This window comes from Palaemon carinicauda, chromosome 42 (assembly GCF_036898095.1).
Source record: "Palaemon carinicauda isolate YSFRI2023 chromosome 42, ASM3689809v2, whole genome shotgun sequence".
NCBI lineage: Eukaryota > Metazoa > Arthropoda > Malacostraca > Decapoda > Palaemonidae > Palaemon > Palaemon carinicauda.
In genome coordinates, this window is record NC_090766.1 from 53,974,430 (window position 1) to 53,987,805 (window position 13,376).

The 13,376-nt window shown below is 37.8% G+C and overlaps 1 protein-coding gene across 6 annotated transcripts in view; it reads left to right on the forward strand.

Annotated features, from left to right (window-relative positions):
- Positions 1-13,376, forward strand: part of LOC137633242 (coiled-coil domain-containing protein 9-like) — a 132,389-nt gene that overhangs the window by 92,948 nt on the left and 26,065 nt on the right. For all 6 annotated transcript variants that reach the window (XM_068365443.1, XM_068365438.1, XM_068365441.1 and 3 more), the window contains 2 exons: positions 3,578-3,700; positions 5,339-5,502. In XM_068365443.1, the coding sequence (XP_068221544.1) occupies positions 3,578-3,700; positions 5,339-5,502 (287 nt within the window). The remainder of the gene's footprint in view (positions 1-3,577; positions 3,701-5,338; positions 5,503-13,376) is intronic.

A 13,376-nucleotide genomic window follows, 5' to 3' on the forward strand; every position in this document is an offset into this window, starting at 1 on the left:
GAGAATAACTCACCGAGGTACTTCGATGGCTAGTAGACGTTCCCAGAACACTTCCCCTAAGGGTGGACCTGCTACGTCTGCCACGCGTAAAGAAGGTACTCCAAGGCCTCCACGCTCTTCGTCTGACTGACTTCAGACTATCGAAAGACTCTCGAGAACTAGAGGTTTTTCGAAGGAGGCAACCAGAGCGATTGCTAGAGCAAGGAGAACATCCACCCTTAGAGTCTACCAATCGAAGTGGGAAATCTTCCAAAACTGGTGCAAGTCAGTATCCGTATCCTCGACCAGTACCTCTGTAACTCAAATAGCTGACTTCCTCTTATACTGAGGAAAGAACGATCTCTTTCAGCTCCCACTTTCAAGGGTTACAGAAGCATGTTGGCATCAGTCTTCCGTCACAGAGGCTTAGATCTTTCCAGCAATAAAGATCTACAGGACCTCCTTAAGTCTTTTGAGACCACGAAGGAGCGTCGTTTGGTTACACCTGGTTGGAATTTAGACGTGGTTCTAAGATTCCTTATGTCAGACAGGTTCGAACCACTTCAATCAGCCTCCCTGAAAGATCTCACCTTTAAGACTTTTCCTGATATGCTTAACCACGGCTAAAAGAGTCAGTGAGATTCATGCCTTCAGCAGGAACATCGGATTCTCATCCGAAACGGCTACATGTTCTACAACTTGGTTTTCTAGCCAAACACGAGCTGCCTTCTCGGCCTTGACCAATATCGTTCGATATTCCAAACTTATCGTATGGTTGGAAATGAACTAGAAAGAGTATTATGTCCTGTAAGAGCTCTTAAGTTCTATTTTAAAAACCTTTAAGAGGCCCGTCTGAAGCTTTATGGTGTTCAGTTAAGAATCCATCTTTGCCTATGTCAGAGAATTCTTTACCCTATTTTATCAGACTGTTAATACGAGAAGCTCATTCCCTTCTGAATGAGGAAGACCAAGCTTGGCTGAAGGTAAGGACACACGAAGTTAGAGCTGTCACAACTTCCGTGGCCTTTGAACAAAATAGATCTCTGCAAAGTATATTCGACGCAACCTATTGGAAAAGCAAATCAGTGTTCGCGTCTTTTATCTTAAGAATGTCCAGTCTCTTTACGAGAACTGCTACACTCTGGGACCATTCGTAGCAACGAGTGCAGTAGTGGTGGGGGCTCCACCACTACAATTCCCTAATTCCAGAACCTTTTTAATCTTTCTCTTGAAATATTTTTGGGTTGTCCGGAAGGCTAAGAAGCCTTTCGCATCCTACTTGATTTGGCGGGTGGTCAAAATCATTTCTTGAGAAGCGCCTAGATTAGAGGTTTTGATGAGGACCTTTAGTATGGGTTGCAACCCTTCATACTTCAGCTCCTAGGAGTCGCTCAGCATCCTATGAGGATCGCGAGGCTCAGTAAGGAAGACGTACTTAAAAAGGCAGAGTAATTGTTCAAGTCGTCTTCCTTACCAGGTACTTATTTATTTTATGTTTGTTATTTTGAATAACTGCTAAAATGAAATACGGGATACTTAGCTTCTTATGTTAACATGTATGCTGGTCTCCACCCACCCCCCTGGGTGTGAATCAGCTACATGATCATCGGGTAAGATTAATATTGAAAAATGTTATTTTCCTTAGTAAAATAAATTTTTGAATATACTTACCCGATGATCATGAATTTAAGGACCCTCCCTTCCTCCCCATAGAAACCCAGTGGACCGAGGAGAAAATTGGTTCTTGTTGACAAGAAGTACCTGAGTACCTACTCGACAGATGGCGCTGTTGTTGTACACCCCCACCTGTATAGCGATCGCTGGCGTATCCCGACCGTAGGTTTTTTCTGTCGAGCAACAGAGTTGCAGCTACATGATCATCGGGTAAGTATATTCAAAAATTTATTTTACTAAGGAAAATAACATATCATAGAAAAGCATGAAAGCAGCATATGAATCGCTGATCTTGCGGAAGCATACCATAGACAGAGAATCACAATTGTGATTGAAAAAATAGCCGCCATTAAACTAGCTAAAGCTACAAAAGAGCTGAAATCTATATCAAAACAAAGATCGTGGACATCTTGAGCAGGTTGTAAGATGGATGTTGATCTTGATAAACTAGAAACTGTTGGCTGGTGATAATGTTTAGAGGCCATTATTTCCAAGAATGCAAAATTGTTATATGCTAATCTTTTAGAAAACCTGGTGGATATGAATAAAGATAATGTTGTCAAATATTTAAAGCCAACTTTGAGTTGTTTGATAACTTCAAAAAGAGTAATGACATACGTATATAGTTCGGTAAGACATGTAAAGGCTGCAAATTCTGACATGCTTAGAATTTGTAGAGGATGATGGTTGTTTCATCCCCAAAAAACTTGATACTACATGCATTTTTTGGAAGATAGGGGTAACGGATCTATATCACACCAGAGAAGTCATTGCCAAGGCACAAGCAAGTGAAGAACAAGCCAAGTCTTTTGTTTTGGGGTAATGCAAGTTGGGAATTGAAACTCAAATCTCTTCTAGTCCACTCCTCAGAGAATCCTCATGTTTTCAATATCAGTAATGTGTAGAAAACAAAAAACATTCAAATATAGCGTGGAAGTTGAAAAGTAGATTATGTGGATGAACGATGTGTTTGGCCTGTGTAAAAAAAAATCAAAACCTCTGAAGGAGTTTCTGTCATTGGCAATACTCCTGGTGACCCAGCTGAAGTTTTTGTTGCCAGAGAATAACTTAATTGTGAAATTCTTATCCTCCTAACACTACTCTACTTTCAGCATTGACCAGTCAGCAGGTCATTTCAAATTTCAAGAAACTTTTTGCTAAAACACTTTTCCATAGGTGCTTTGAAGTGACCTTTGGCAGTTTTAACCCCTCAAAGAGTTTAGGAATAGTCACTTTCATATCCTCCACTGTGCTGGTTCCATAGACAAAGCCTGGCTATAAGTTTCTTCTTTTCGGACTATGAACTCTGGTTGAGAGAGTTTTTTTAGAAGCCGTAACTGAAAGTAGACCAATGAGGCTTTGAGGATGGGCTTAAAGATGTTATGGAGGGTATTGTCTGTTGGGCAGTCATGGTCCTAGAGGTCAATGATGATGATTTGGAGGTTTATTAATCCCTTTTTACAGTTATTCTTAAAAAGGTATACAGTAAAACTGTTTGGATGACCTTCTGGAACCTATAAAGTTTGATCTCCAGGTTACTACTGTATAACATTAAAGATTATCAAATCTTCATACTGTAGCTTATTTTGAAATATATAGACAGCTCTGACCATTAATTTATGTGAAGGGTATAAAAGTACTGACAGGCTAAATGGTTGTGAATAAATTCTAAACCAATGCCACAGATAGTCAAAAGTCTTTTCCGGTTTATGTTTCAAAACAAAGTATGGGTAGGAACCCATAAAAAGTGTAAATTTTACAATAAGTTGTAACCTTATGTTGATGAAGTGAATATTTTAAAGGGCTGAGTTATGGTAGATAAGAGGGAGGTCTGAAAGTAAAATGTGTAAATAAAATAACTGCTGGGATGTTTATATTAGTGTATATATTTTAAATGTATTAAATCCAGTTTTTTTTCCTTTAGGTGAAAATTACAAGTTGGCAGACTTGATTAATTTTCCAAATAATGAGGGCCCTGCGCAACCTAGTCTGCCACAGCGTAAAGTACAGAGAGAACGAAGAAAGGGGAATAGTCAAGAATCTAGAGGTAAGCAAGAAAATAGTCTGGTTTGAGTTGCTGAATAATCAAAAAGATTTGCTGTACACACAAAAAAGTAATTAAACAAATATCATTGATAACTTCATGGCTACAGAAAGCAATTTGTCAAATAATTTATGTGTAGTAATGTAGTGTGATAGATGTTTCACACAGAGGTAATATAAAGTTTCTTTATTTCATATATAAATGTAAATTTACCCCTGCATTTGAATCTAAGCTTTACAAACATATAAAAGTTTTACTTTAGAACCAAGAGTAACAAATTCCTTGCCTGTTAAAGGTGTCCATTACTAGTAAATGTCTCTCATCAGAGAGGAATTTCAGTTTTATCTAAGTGTGGGATTTTTATATCACCAGTTTCCACTGTTAACCTTTTGTAAACAATTTAGAAAATTAGATGCTCATTTATATTGTGTATAACATTATTTCTATGATATGTGATAAAGAATCTAAGTGTGGAGATGATAGTACTGTACAGTAATAACAAAGAATTAACTAATGATAAAGAAATGCTTGTCTATACAATGACATCTAGGATTATTACCTCCAGAAGGGAATAGTACCATCATTGCACCTCATGCGATGCACTGTAGGCATTACTTTAGGAGCTTACCAGTGCCCCTTCAACCCTGACTGCACTCACTTTTCAGCCTTCTGCTATACTTCCATTCAAGTTTTCGTTTTCCATCTTCCCATCCTACTTCCTAACTTTAACTTAAAAGTGCAGTTTTTGAGTATGATCTCTATTGGATGCATAAGATTATAATAAGATTATAAGAGGTCACCAAAAAATGCAGGAGAAAAACACACAAGTTTAAGATACTGTAGCTTCTGATATCGGCCCATCTCGTACTGACTGTCGAGTAGCTTAGTGAACAAAGCGTTGGGTTACAAAGGTAGGAGTGCAGGGGCTGGGACTGGTCAGGCTTAGTTGCTTGACTTGATTGGGCTCCTCTAAACTGCCAAACTACTACCATTTCTATAGTTATTTTGATATATAAAGTTAAGAGTATTGGCATAGATATTGTGAAGAACGCCACCTCTTCTTTGTTTCTTAACTTTCATACTTCACAAATGATCAGTTTTCTACGTCTTTTTTTTATTTAGATTTATCATGGCTCACAATTCTTGAGTTTGGATGTAATGTTTCAAAGTGGAGCCATAACTTCTGAGAAGTATGGTATTTTGTTTACTTATATCAAATGAAATTTTTAATAAAATACTTAGCACAATGATAACTTCCAATTTGCCATCTTAAATAACTTCTAATGTTTTATTAGTCAAGGGGATTAAAGAGCCCATGGAAACTTTTCCAGACACTTTTAGGACGCTAGCAAAATTTAGTCTTCAGTGAGAAGGGAAAATTAAAGTCAGTAAGTCAGAGAAGCTATCTAGTTATGAAAGTTTAATCATCAGCAAAAGGTAACTGTTATAAGACACCCTAAGAATGTATTATTAGTTAGTCTCAATTGTAATGTAACCTCTATACAAAGAGTAAGGGTAATTTTACAATGTAGATAGCATTAGGATAAATTATGAAAATATATTTACTACATTACAATCATTTACAATAACAATACATTGTTCCAGGTAAAAAATTAATCTTGAAATGTTTTGTTCTTTCAGAAAAGTTTGTGAAAGTTGATACCCAGCTAGTTCAAAAACAGCTTAAACTTGGAGGTAGTGACCCTAAAGAAAGTAATTGGAGAAGTCCCCCAGGCCCATCTCAAGAATGTGATGAGAAGAGTTCTTCCGATGATGTCATTGTTCTCAGTGATGATATGAATGATGTAAGTAAAAGATTACTCCCATGGTTACGTATATATTTGGTACAGTAATCATTGTCATTGACTTGGACATGTACGATTTTTTATTAACTGGTTTGCATATGAAAAGAGTCCTCTCCACACCTGTCTTATACTTTCATATAGAATATGTTCTTCTGGTGTAAGTCATCTATTCTTATATTCCATGATTTTGTTAGTCCTCCTACATGTCTTATCATTTTAATTATATATTTCTTTTCTTTTTGTTAGTTTGCCAACTTGTTTCAAAGATGCAAATGAAATGTCTTAAAGACTTTCTCCAGTGAAAGGTCCAAGAAGGAAGCTTGGAAAATTTTCTTGCCAGTTTAGTAAGGTTTTGTAGTACCGAGGAAAGGTCCATTTAAACACTTATTGGTCATGTAGGGGACCTTGAAATTTTAGTGTAAAGTTTTTTAGTTTCATTGGAGAACCAATATAGAGTACATGATGCCAGAGAACCTAAGGAAAAGAAGACAAACAGCTCCTCCTAACCTCTGTGAATAAAAGAAAATTTGCTGATATTGGAATATTGAAGTTCAAAAGTGTCCCTCTCAATGCACCAATTACAAAACTTGCTTTGCAAAGTATAGCTCAGTAATTAAAACTTGACCAGCCCCGGAGAGAAATAGGATGCTTCTGTAGAAAAGTTTCCATCTTGGAAGCTTCACTAAATAACCTATACGTGAAGATATAACTTTTCCAATTTCTGTTGTAAAATTGTTAAAAGTAATGTTGTCTTAGAAGTATTTCCCTCCTGTGAAGACTCCAGGGAATATTTACCAGTAGAGAAATAAGATTAGCAAAGCTCAAAGCATTCTTGTTGAGGTCATCATAGCATTCTGGAGTTTTAAGCAGATGTGGAGTTTGGACTTGGCTCGACAGCATCCTGATCATGCTAAATGTAGGAAGGTCTATAGACTGGTTGTCAAAGAATTTCCAGATCCAGTTGAGCATATTATGTTGTGTCATTGTGTTCTTAGGCAAATTCCAGAGACCTTTGGTGCCATATTACTTTTCAGCCATCTAGTTGAAGAGACTATTATGAGGGAAGAACTTGATCCCTCTTGCAGAGGCTGTCTATAGCAAGGCTGCACCTTCCAGTTAAGAGCTTCTCTGCTTTCATGATCCATTAATTTTTCTGCTGTAATGCTTTTCATATAAGGAGCAAAGGTTTGAAAACCAGGGAGACTGCCTGTGGTTCTAAATAGTCCCTGCTGATTCAAGTCTCTGAGTAAGTTATTGATACTAACAGATCCCAAAGGTGGGCTCTATATCTAGGCATTGACAACTATCTAAAAGTAAGGACTTCAAAGGAAGGGAGTATCAGTGAAACTAAAGCCTTGGGATCCAGTAAGTTTTGCGACCAAAATTTCAGTTTTATTTAGTATTGGGACTAGATGTTTTTTTAGTTGCGATGCTGTGGTGCTGTGCAAAATTTACTGAACTGCATGTTAGGGACCAACTTTTGATGGGGCATAAGATGTCCTAACAATGTCTGCTATATCTCTGGATCTTTCTTCTGTCAGCTGAACCAATATTCAACTTTGAAGAACTAGTCGTTATTATTGGTTACAAATCTGACTTTTCCCGTTTGACCTGACACCGTAAATGGTTTTATAAATAAAAAGGTATGTCACAGAAAACTAGTCAATGTATCTACTGAGCCTTATAAAGTTTTCATGCTGATATTGGTATTAGTCTTGATGAAAACTTGAGGGGTGTTGGTTGGCTTAAAATAATGAGCCCTGAATTAGCCTCTGTACCATGGCCTTCCACTGTCTTAGGCTATAGTTCTCTTGCTTGAGGGTACACTCGGGCACACTATTCTATCTTATTTCTCTGGTTTTGTTGAAATTTTTATAGTTTATATAGGAAATATTTTAATGTGACAGTTCATAGAATATTTTATTTTTCCTTGCTTAAATTCCTCTCTGGGCTATTTTCCCTGTTGGAGCCCCTGGGCATATATCATCCTGCTTTTCCAACAAGGGTTATAGCTTAGCAAGTAATAGTAATAGTAGAAGATTTTGTGTTATGATATAAAAGGGAAATATTTCTTCAAAACTTGGTGAATTACAATTTGTAAGTGTACATCCTTGTGTGCCTCAATTTCTGGGAAACCCTCTCTCAGGTATAGTAGTGAACTGAAGCTACTGTCTCCATCCTGAAAGATATCTGCTTAAGGTATTGGTTCAGCAGGATTAAGTAGAGGATGTGATGCCATCTTACCCCAGCAGGGACCATAACCTTGTATATATGGTCAGTCTTTAGGAAATTATCCAGTCCCTTGCCTCTGCTGCTCATAAGCAACTTTTAAAAAGAAGGAAGGAAGATAGACTATAATAATCTTTCAAGACTTGTTACCTTAAGTTTTGTTCTTGTTTGCTGGCAAGAACGGAGATTTATTTAAAAGAGTCCTTGCTGGCTGCAGGCGACTCTTTAGGAGGAACATTCTTCATCCTCACCTCTTGTTTTTCAGAGGACCTGATGTTAGAATAGCTACTTTTTCCAGTCAGATGGGGATGCTTTTGAGTTATGTATACTATTTTATAGTAAAAGGTTCTCATGAACAAATGAAAGGTTACTTTCTTCTGTTTTGAATTCTTAGGATATTACAACTAGGTAAAGCACTGATAGATTCTCCAACTTCTTTATCCTGGCATCGGATTTTGGGGTCATATACAGGTGTCGAAATCCCACTATTCAAGTTCTTCATTGCTGACCCCATGGGTACTTAATCCAATTTTTTTATAAGCACTTTCACCATATCCTGGGTTGAACTAAACTGATCCATTGCACCTGACAAGCTAGGTTCCTGAAAATCTCGAGTTAGTGACCGTTTGAATGGCTGGATGGCTTTTTGGTTTTTTGCTGCTATGCAGCTGCCCAAGAACCCCTTATGTGTGGCATATCCTTTCATTAGGATATTGGTTAACATACACAGTATCATTTAAAGGATGCCTTACGATACCAAACTTTTCAACTCGCTAAGTTATTGGTATCCTTGGTTAACTGAAGTAAAAGTAATTACTAAGATCTTCTGCTGCTTGTTAGTTATTAACAGGAACTCCACACAAAAATTTTCAGTTAATCTTTAAGCACGGAAAAAGCAACACTCTTATTTTCTTCAATCTTGCTATCCATCTTAACTTTCATTTCATAGTGCTACTGTTAGGTTTTCCCATTTACACATGACTGCTGAATAGTCTGAGGCGTTTGTGCCGGGCTGTTTTGCCCAAATTCATAAATCCAATGCGATATCAACAGAAGTGTAAAGAATTTGAAAATTTTTATGAGGTGGTTAACACACTCATAACTCCCACTGTCTGTTTCAGATTTTAAATCCAATTTTTATAATAGCATCTATTCTCAATTTAATTAAGCCATAAGTGATAGGATGTGGAAGACAAGATAAAGATAAGAAAAGTAAATTGAAGGAAGTATGCGTATTTAAAAGAGCCGGTGGAGTAAAAAATTAAAGTTGCACTATTAAGCAATTTTTCAAAATAAAAGAAAGCTAATAAAATATAAGGGATTAAAGGGATAATGAGAAATAACAAAAATATATAAGAAAGACCTCTTGAGTTGAATTTGGGGAGAAATTCCTCTCCCTATAAAAGAGCACGCTTTCCTCAAAATTTCCTGTTGACCATCAAAAACTTCAGCAATGAATATGAATACAGTAATGCACATTTTTAGGTTGCATCGCCATACATCGGCTCTAAATTTGTCACTCGTCCTTAATTATTAGATATAAAAATAAAATCCACTTACATTTGTTTCCCTGAATTTGTTGGTTTCTACGTCTTAAAATAATTTGAAGTTCTGTAGTGTACTTCACATGGAAAATTATTAATATTGGTATCTGGTTTTTGTTTATTATTATTATTATTATTATTATTATTATTATTATTATTATTATTATTATTATTATTATTATTATTATTATTATTATTATTATTATTATTATTATTGGCCTTGTGAGACGAAGATAAAAGGAAAGGGTGAAGTGATGTTTGGTGAAATGTCTGGTAGAGTGTGGGATTGAAAGGGGAAGAGCGAGAGAGGGTGTAGCTTTATTGCTGAGTGAATGGATGACAGGTAAAGTTATGGAATGGAAGGAGATATCATCTAGGTTAATGTGGGTAAGGGTTAGGTTGGGTAGGGAATGTTGGGCGTTTGTCAGTGCGTATGGGCCAGGTAGTGAGAAAGGTGAAGAAGAGCGGAATGAGTTCTGGAATGAATTAACTAGGTGTGTAGAAGGACTGGGTAGAAGGAATTATGTAGTTGTCATGGGTAACTTAAATGCTAGAGTGGGCGCTGGAGAGGTAGAAGGTGTCATTGGGAACTATGGCGTACCAGGTGAAAATGAGAGTGGTGAGAGACTGGTAGATATGTGTGTTGAGCAAGAGATGGTGATAAGTAATAGCTTTTTCAAAAAGAAAGATAAAAATAAGTATACCTGTACATGGGTAAGAGTGGCAAATGGAAGAGTAGTAGAAAGGGCATTAATGGATTATGTGTTGATAACTAAAAGAATGTTTGGAAGATTGAAAGACGTGCACGTGTTTAGGGGTATGGCTAACGGTATGTTATAATTTTTTGGTGGAAGGAAAATTAGTTGTAGCAAAAGAATGGGGGAATAGAGTAGGTGGATGTAAAAGGGAGGTAGTGAGGGTTGAAGAGCTAATAAAACCGGGGGTAAAAAGTAAATATCAGGAAAGGTTGAAAATGATATATGACTAAGTGAAAGTAAGAGAAACTGGCAATTTAGAGGAGGAGTGGAAGTTAGTAAAAGAAAATTTTGTTGGGATTGCAAGTTATGTGTGTGGAAAGAAGGTTGTTGGAGGCAGCATGAGGAAGGGCAGTGAATGGTGGAATGAAGGAGTGAAGGTAAAAGTGGAAGAGAAAAAGAGGGATTTTGAAGAATGGCTGCAGAGTAATAGTATAGAGAAGTATGAAAAATATAAAGAGAAAAATGTGGAAGTAAAGCGCAAGGTACGTGAGGCAAAGAGGGCAGCTGATCTGAGGTGGGGTCAGGGATTGGGTCATTCATATGAAGAGAATAAGAATAGTTTTGGAGAGAAGTGAAGAGAGTAAGGAAGATGGGCTCAAGAATTGAAGAGACAGTGAAAGATGGAAATGGAAGGTTGTTAAAAGGAGAGGAGGCAAGGAAAAGATGGGCAGAATATTTTGAAAGTTTACTGAATGTTGAGGATAATAGGGAGGCAGATATAATTGCTGTTGCAGGTGTTGAGGTGCCAGTGATGGGAGATGAGAATGAGAGAGAGATTACAATAGATGAAGTGAGGAGAGCACTAGATGAAACGAGAGTAGGAAAAGCATCGGGTATGGATGGTGTGAGAGCTGAGATGTTGAAGGAGGGGGTGTGACTGTACTTGAATGGTTGGTGAGATTGTTTAATATGTGTTTTGTGTTGTCAATGGTACCAGAAGATTGGGTTGTGCATGTATTGTACCACTATATAAGGGTAAGGGAGATGTGCATGAGTGTTGTAATTCAAGAGGTATTAGTTTGTTGAGTGTAGTTGGAAAAGTGTATGGTAGAGTAATGATTAATAGGATCAAGGATAAAACAGAGAATGCAATCTTAGAAATACAGGGTGGTTTTAGAAGAGGTAGGGGTTGTATGAATCAGATTTTTACAGTTAGGCAGATATGCGAGAAATATTTAGCAAAAGGTAAGGAGGTGTATGTTGCGTTTATGGATCTGGAGAAAGCGTATGATAGAGTTGATAGGGAAGCAATGTGGAATGTGATGAGGTTATATGGAGTTGGTGGAAGGTTGTTGCAAGCAGTGAAAAGTTTCTACAAAGGTAGTAAAGTATGTGTAAGGATAGGAAATGAAGTGAGTGATTGGTTTCCGGTGAGAGTGGGGCTGAGACAGGGATGTGTGATGTCGCCGTGGTTGTTTAACTTGTATGTTGATGGAGTGGTGAGAGAGGTGAATGCTCGAGTGCTTGGACGAGGATTAAAACTGGTAGACGAGAATGACCATGAATGGGAGGTAAATCAGTTTTTGTTTGCGGATGATACTGTACTGGTTGCAGACACAGAAGAGAAGCTTGGACGATTAGTGACAGAATTTGGAAGTGTGTGTGAGAGAAGGAAGTTGAGAGTTAATGTGGGTAAGAGTAAGGTTATGAGATGTACGAGAAGGGAAGGTGGTGCAAGGTTGAATGTCATGTTGAATGGAGAGTTACTTGAGGAGGTGGATCAGTTTAAGTACTTGGGGTCTGTTGTTGCAGCAAATGGTGGAGTGGAACCAGATGTACGTCAGAGAGTGAATGAAGGTTGCAAAGTGTTGGGGGCAGTTAAGGGAGTAGTAAAAAATAGAGGGTTGGGCATGAATGTAAAGAGAGTTCTATATGAGAAAGTGATTGTACCAACTGTGATGTACGGATCAGAGTTGTGGGGAATGAAAGTGACAGAGAGACAGATATTGAATGTGTTTGAGACGAAGTGTCTAAGGAGTATGGCTGATGTATCCCGAGTAGATAGGGTTAGGAACGAAGTGGTGAGGGTGAGAACGGGTGTAAGAAATGAGTTACCAGCTAGAGTGGATATGAATGTGTTGAGGTGGTTTGGCCATGATGAGAGAATGGAAAATGGCTGTCTGCTAAAGAAGGTTATGAATGCAAGAGTTGATGGGAGAAGTACGAGAGGAAGGCCAAGGTTTGGGTGGATGGATGGAGTAAAGGAAGCTCTGGGTGATAGGAGGATAGATGTGAGCGAGGCAAGAGAGCGTGCTAGAAATAGGAATGAATGGCGAGCGATTGTGACGCAGTTCCGGTAGGCCCTGCTGCTTCCTCCGATGCTTTAGATGACCGCGGAGGTAGCATCAGTAGGGGATTCAGCATTATGAAGCTTCATCTGTGGTGGATAATGTGGGAGGTTGGGCTGTGACACCCTAGCAGTACCAGCTGAACTGGGAGGAACGTAGAGAGTAGAGGTCCCCTTTTTGTTTTTGTTTCTTTGTTGTTGTCGGCTACCCCCCAAAATTGGGGGAAGTGCCTTGGTATATGTACGTATGTATGTATTATTAAGAACTAGGCTATAACCCTAGTTGGAAAAGCAAAATGCTAGCCCATTGGCTTCAACAGGGAAAAATAGCCTGGTGAGGAAAGGAAATAAACAAACTAAAAGAGAAGTAATGAACAATTGAAATAAAATATTTTAAGAACAGTAACAACATTAAATTAAATCTTCCATATATAAATTATAAAAACTTTAAAAAAATGAGAGGAAGAGAAATAAGGTAGAATAGTGTAAAAATGAGAGGAAGAGAAATAAGGTAGAATAGTGTGCCCAAGTGTACCCTCAATAAAGAGAAATCTACCCCAAGACCGGAAGGCCATGATACAGAGGCTATGGCACTACCCAAGGCTAGAAAACAATGGTTTGATTTTGGGGTATCCTTCTCTTTGAAGAGCTGTTTACCACAGCTAAAGAGTCTTCTACTCTCTTGCCAAGAGGAAAGTAGCCACTGTATAATTACAGTGCAGTAATTAACCCCTTGACTGCAAAAAAATTGTTTGGTAATCTCAGTGTTGTCAGGTATATGAGGACAGGAGAACGTGGAAAGAAAAGGCTAGACTATTCGGTGTATGAATAGACAAAGGAAATAAGAGACAGAGAGATCTAATGTAGTATTGTCTGGCCAGTTAAAGGACCCAATAACTCTCTATCAGTAGTAAAATGGGAGTAGGTTTTAACTACTTTTTAGTGCTCATACATGAACTGGGAACAGATGAATCCCTTTACAGGTCGTAAATTTGTCTTAATTTGAAAATTGATTTATGTTGGATCTCTTGGAACTAATTATCAATATAGGGCATG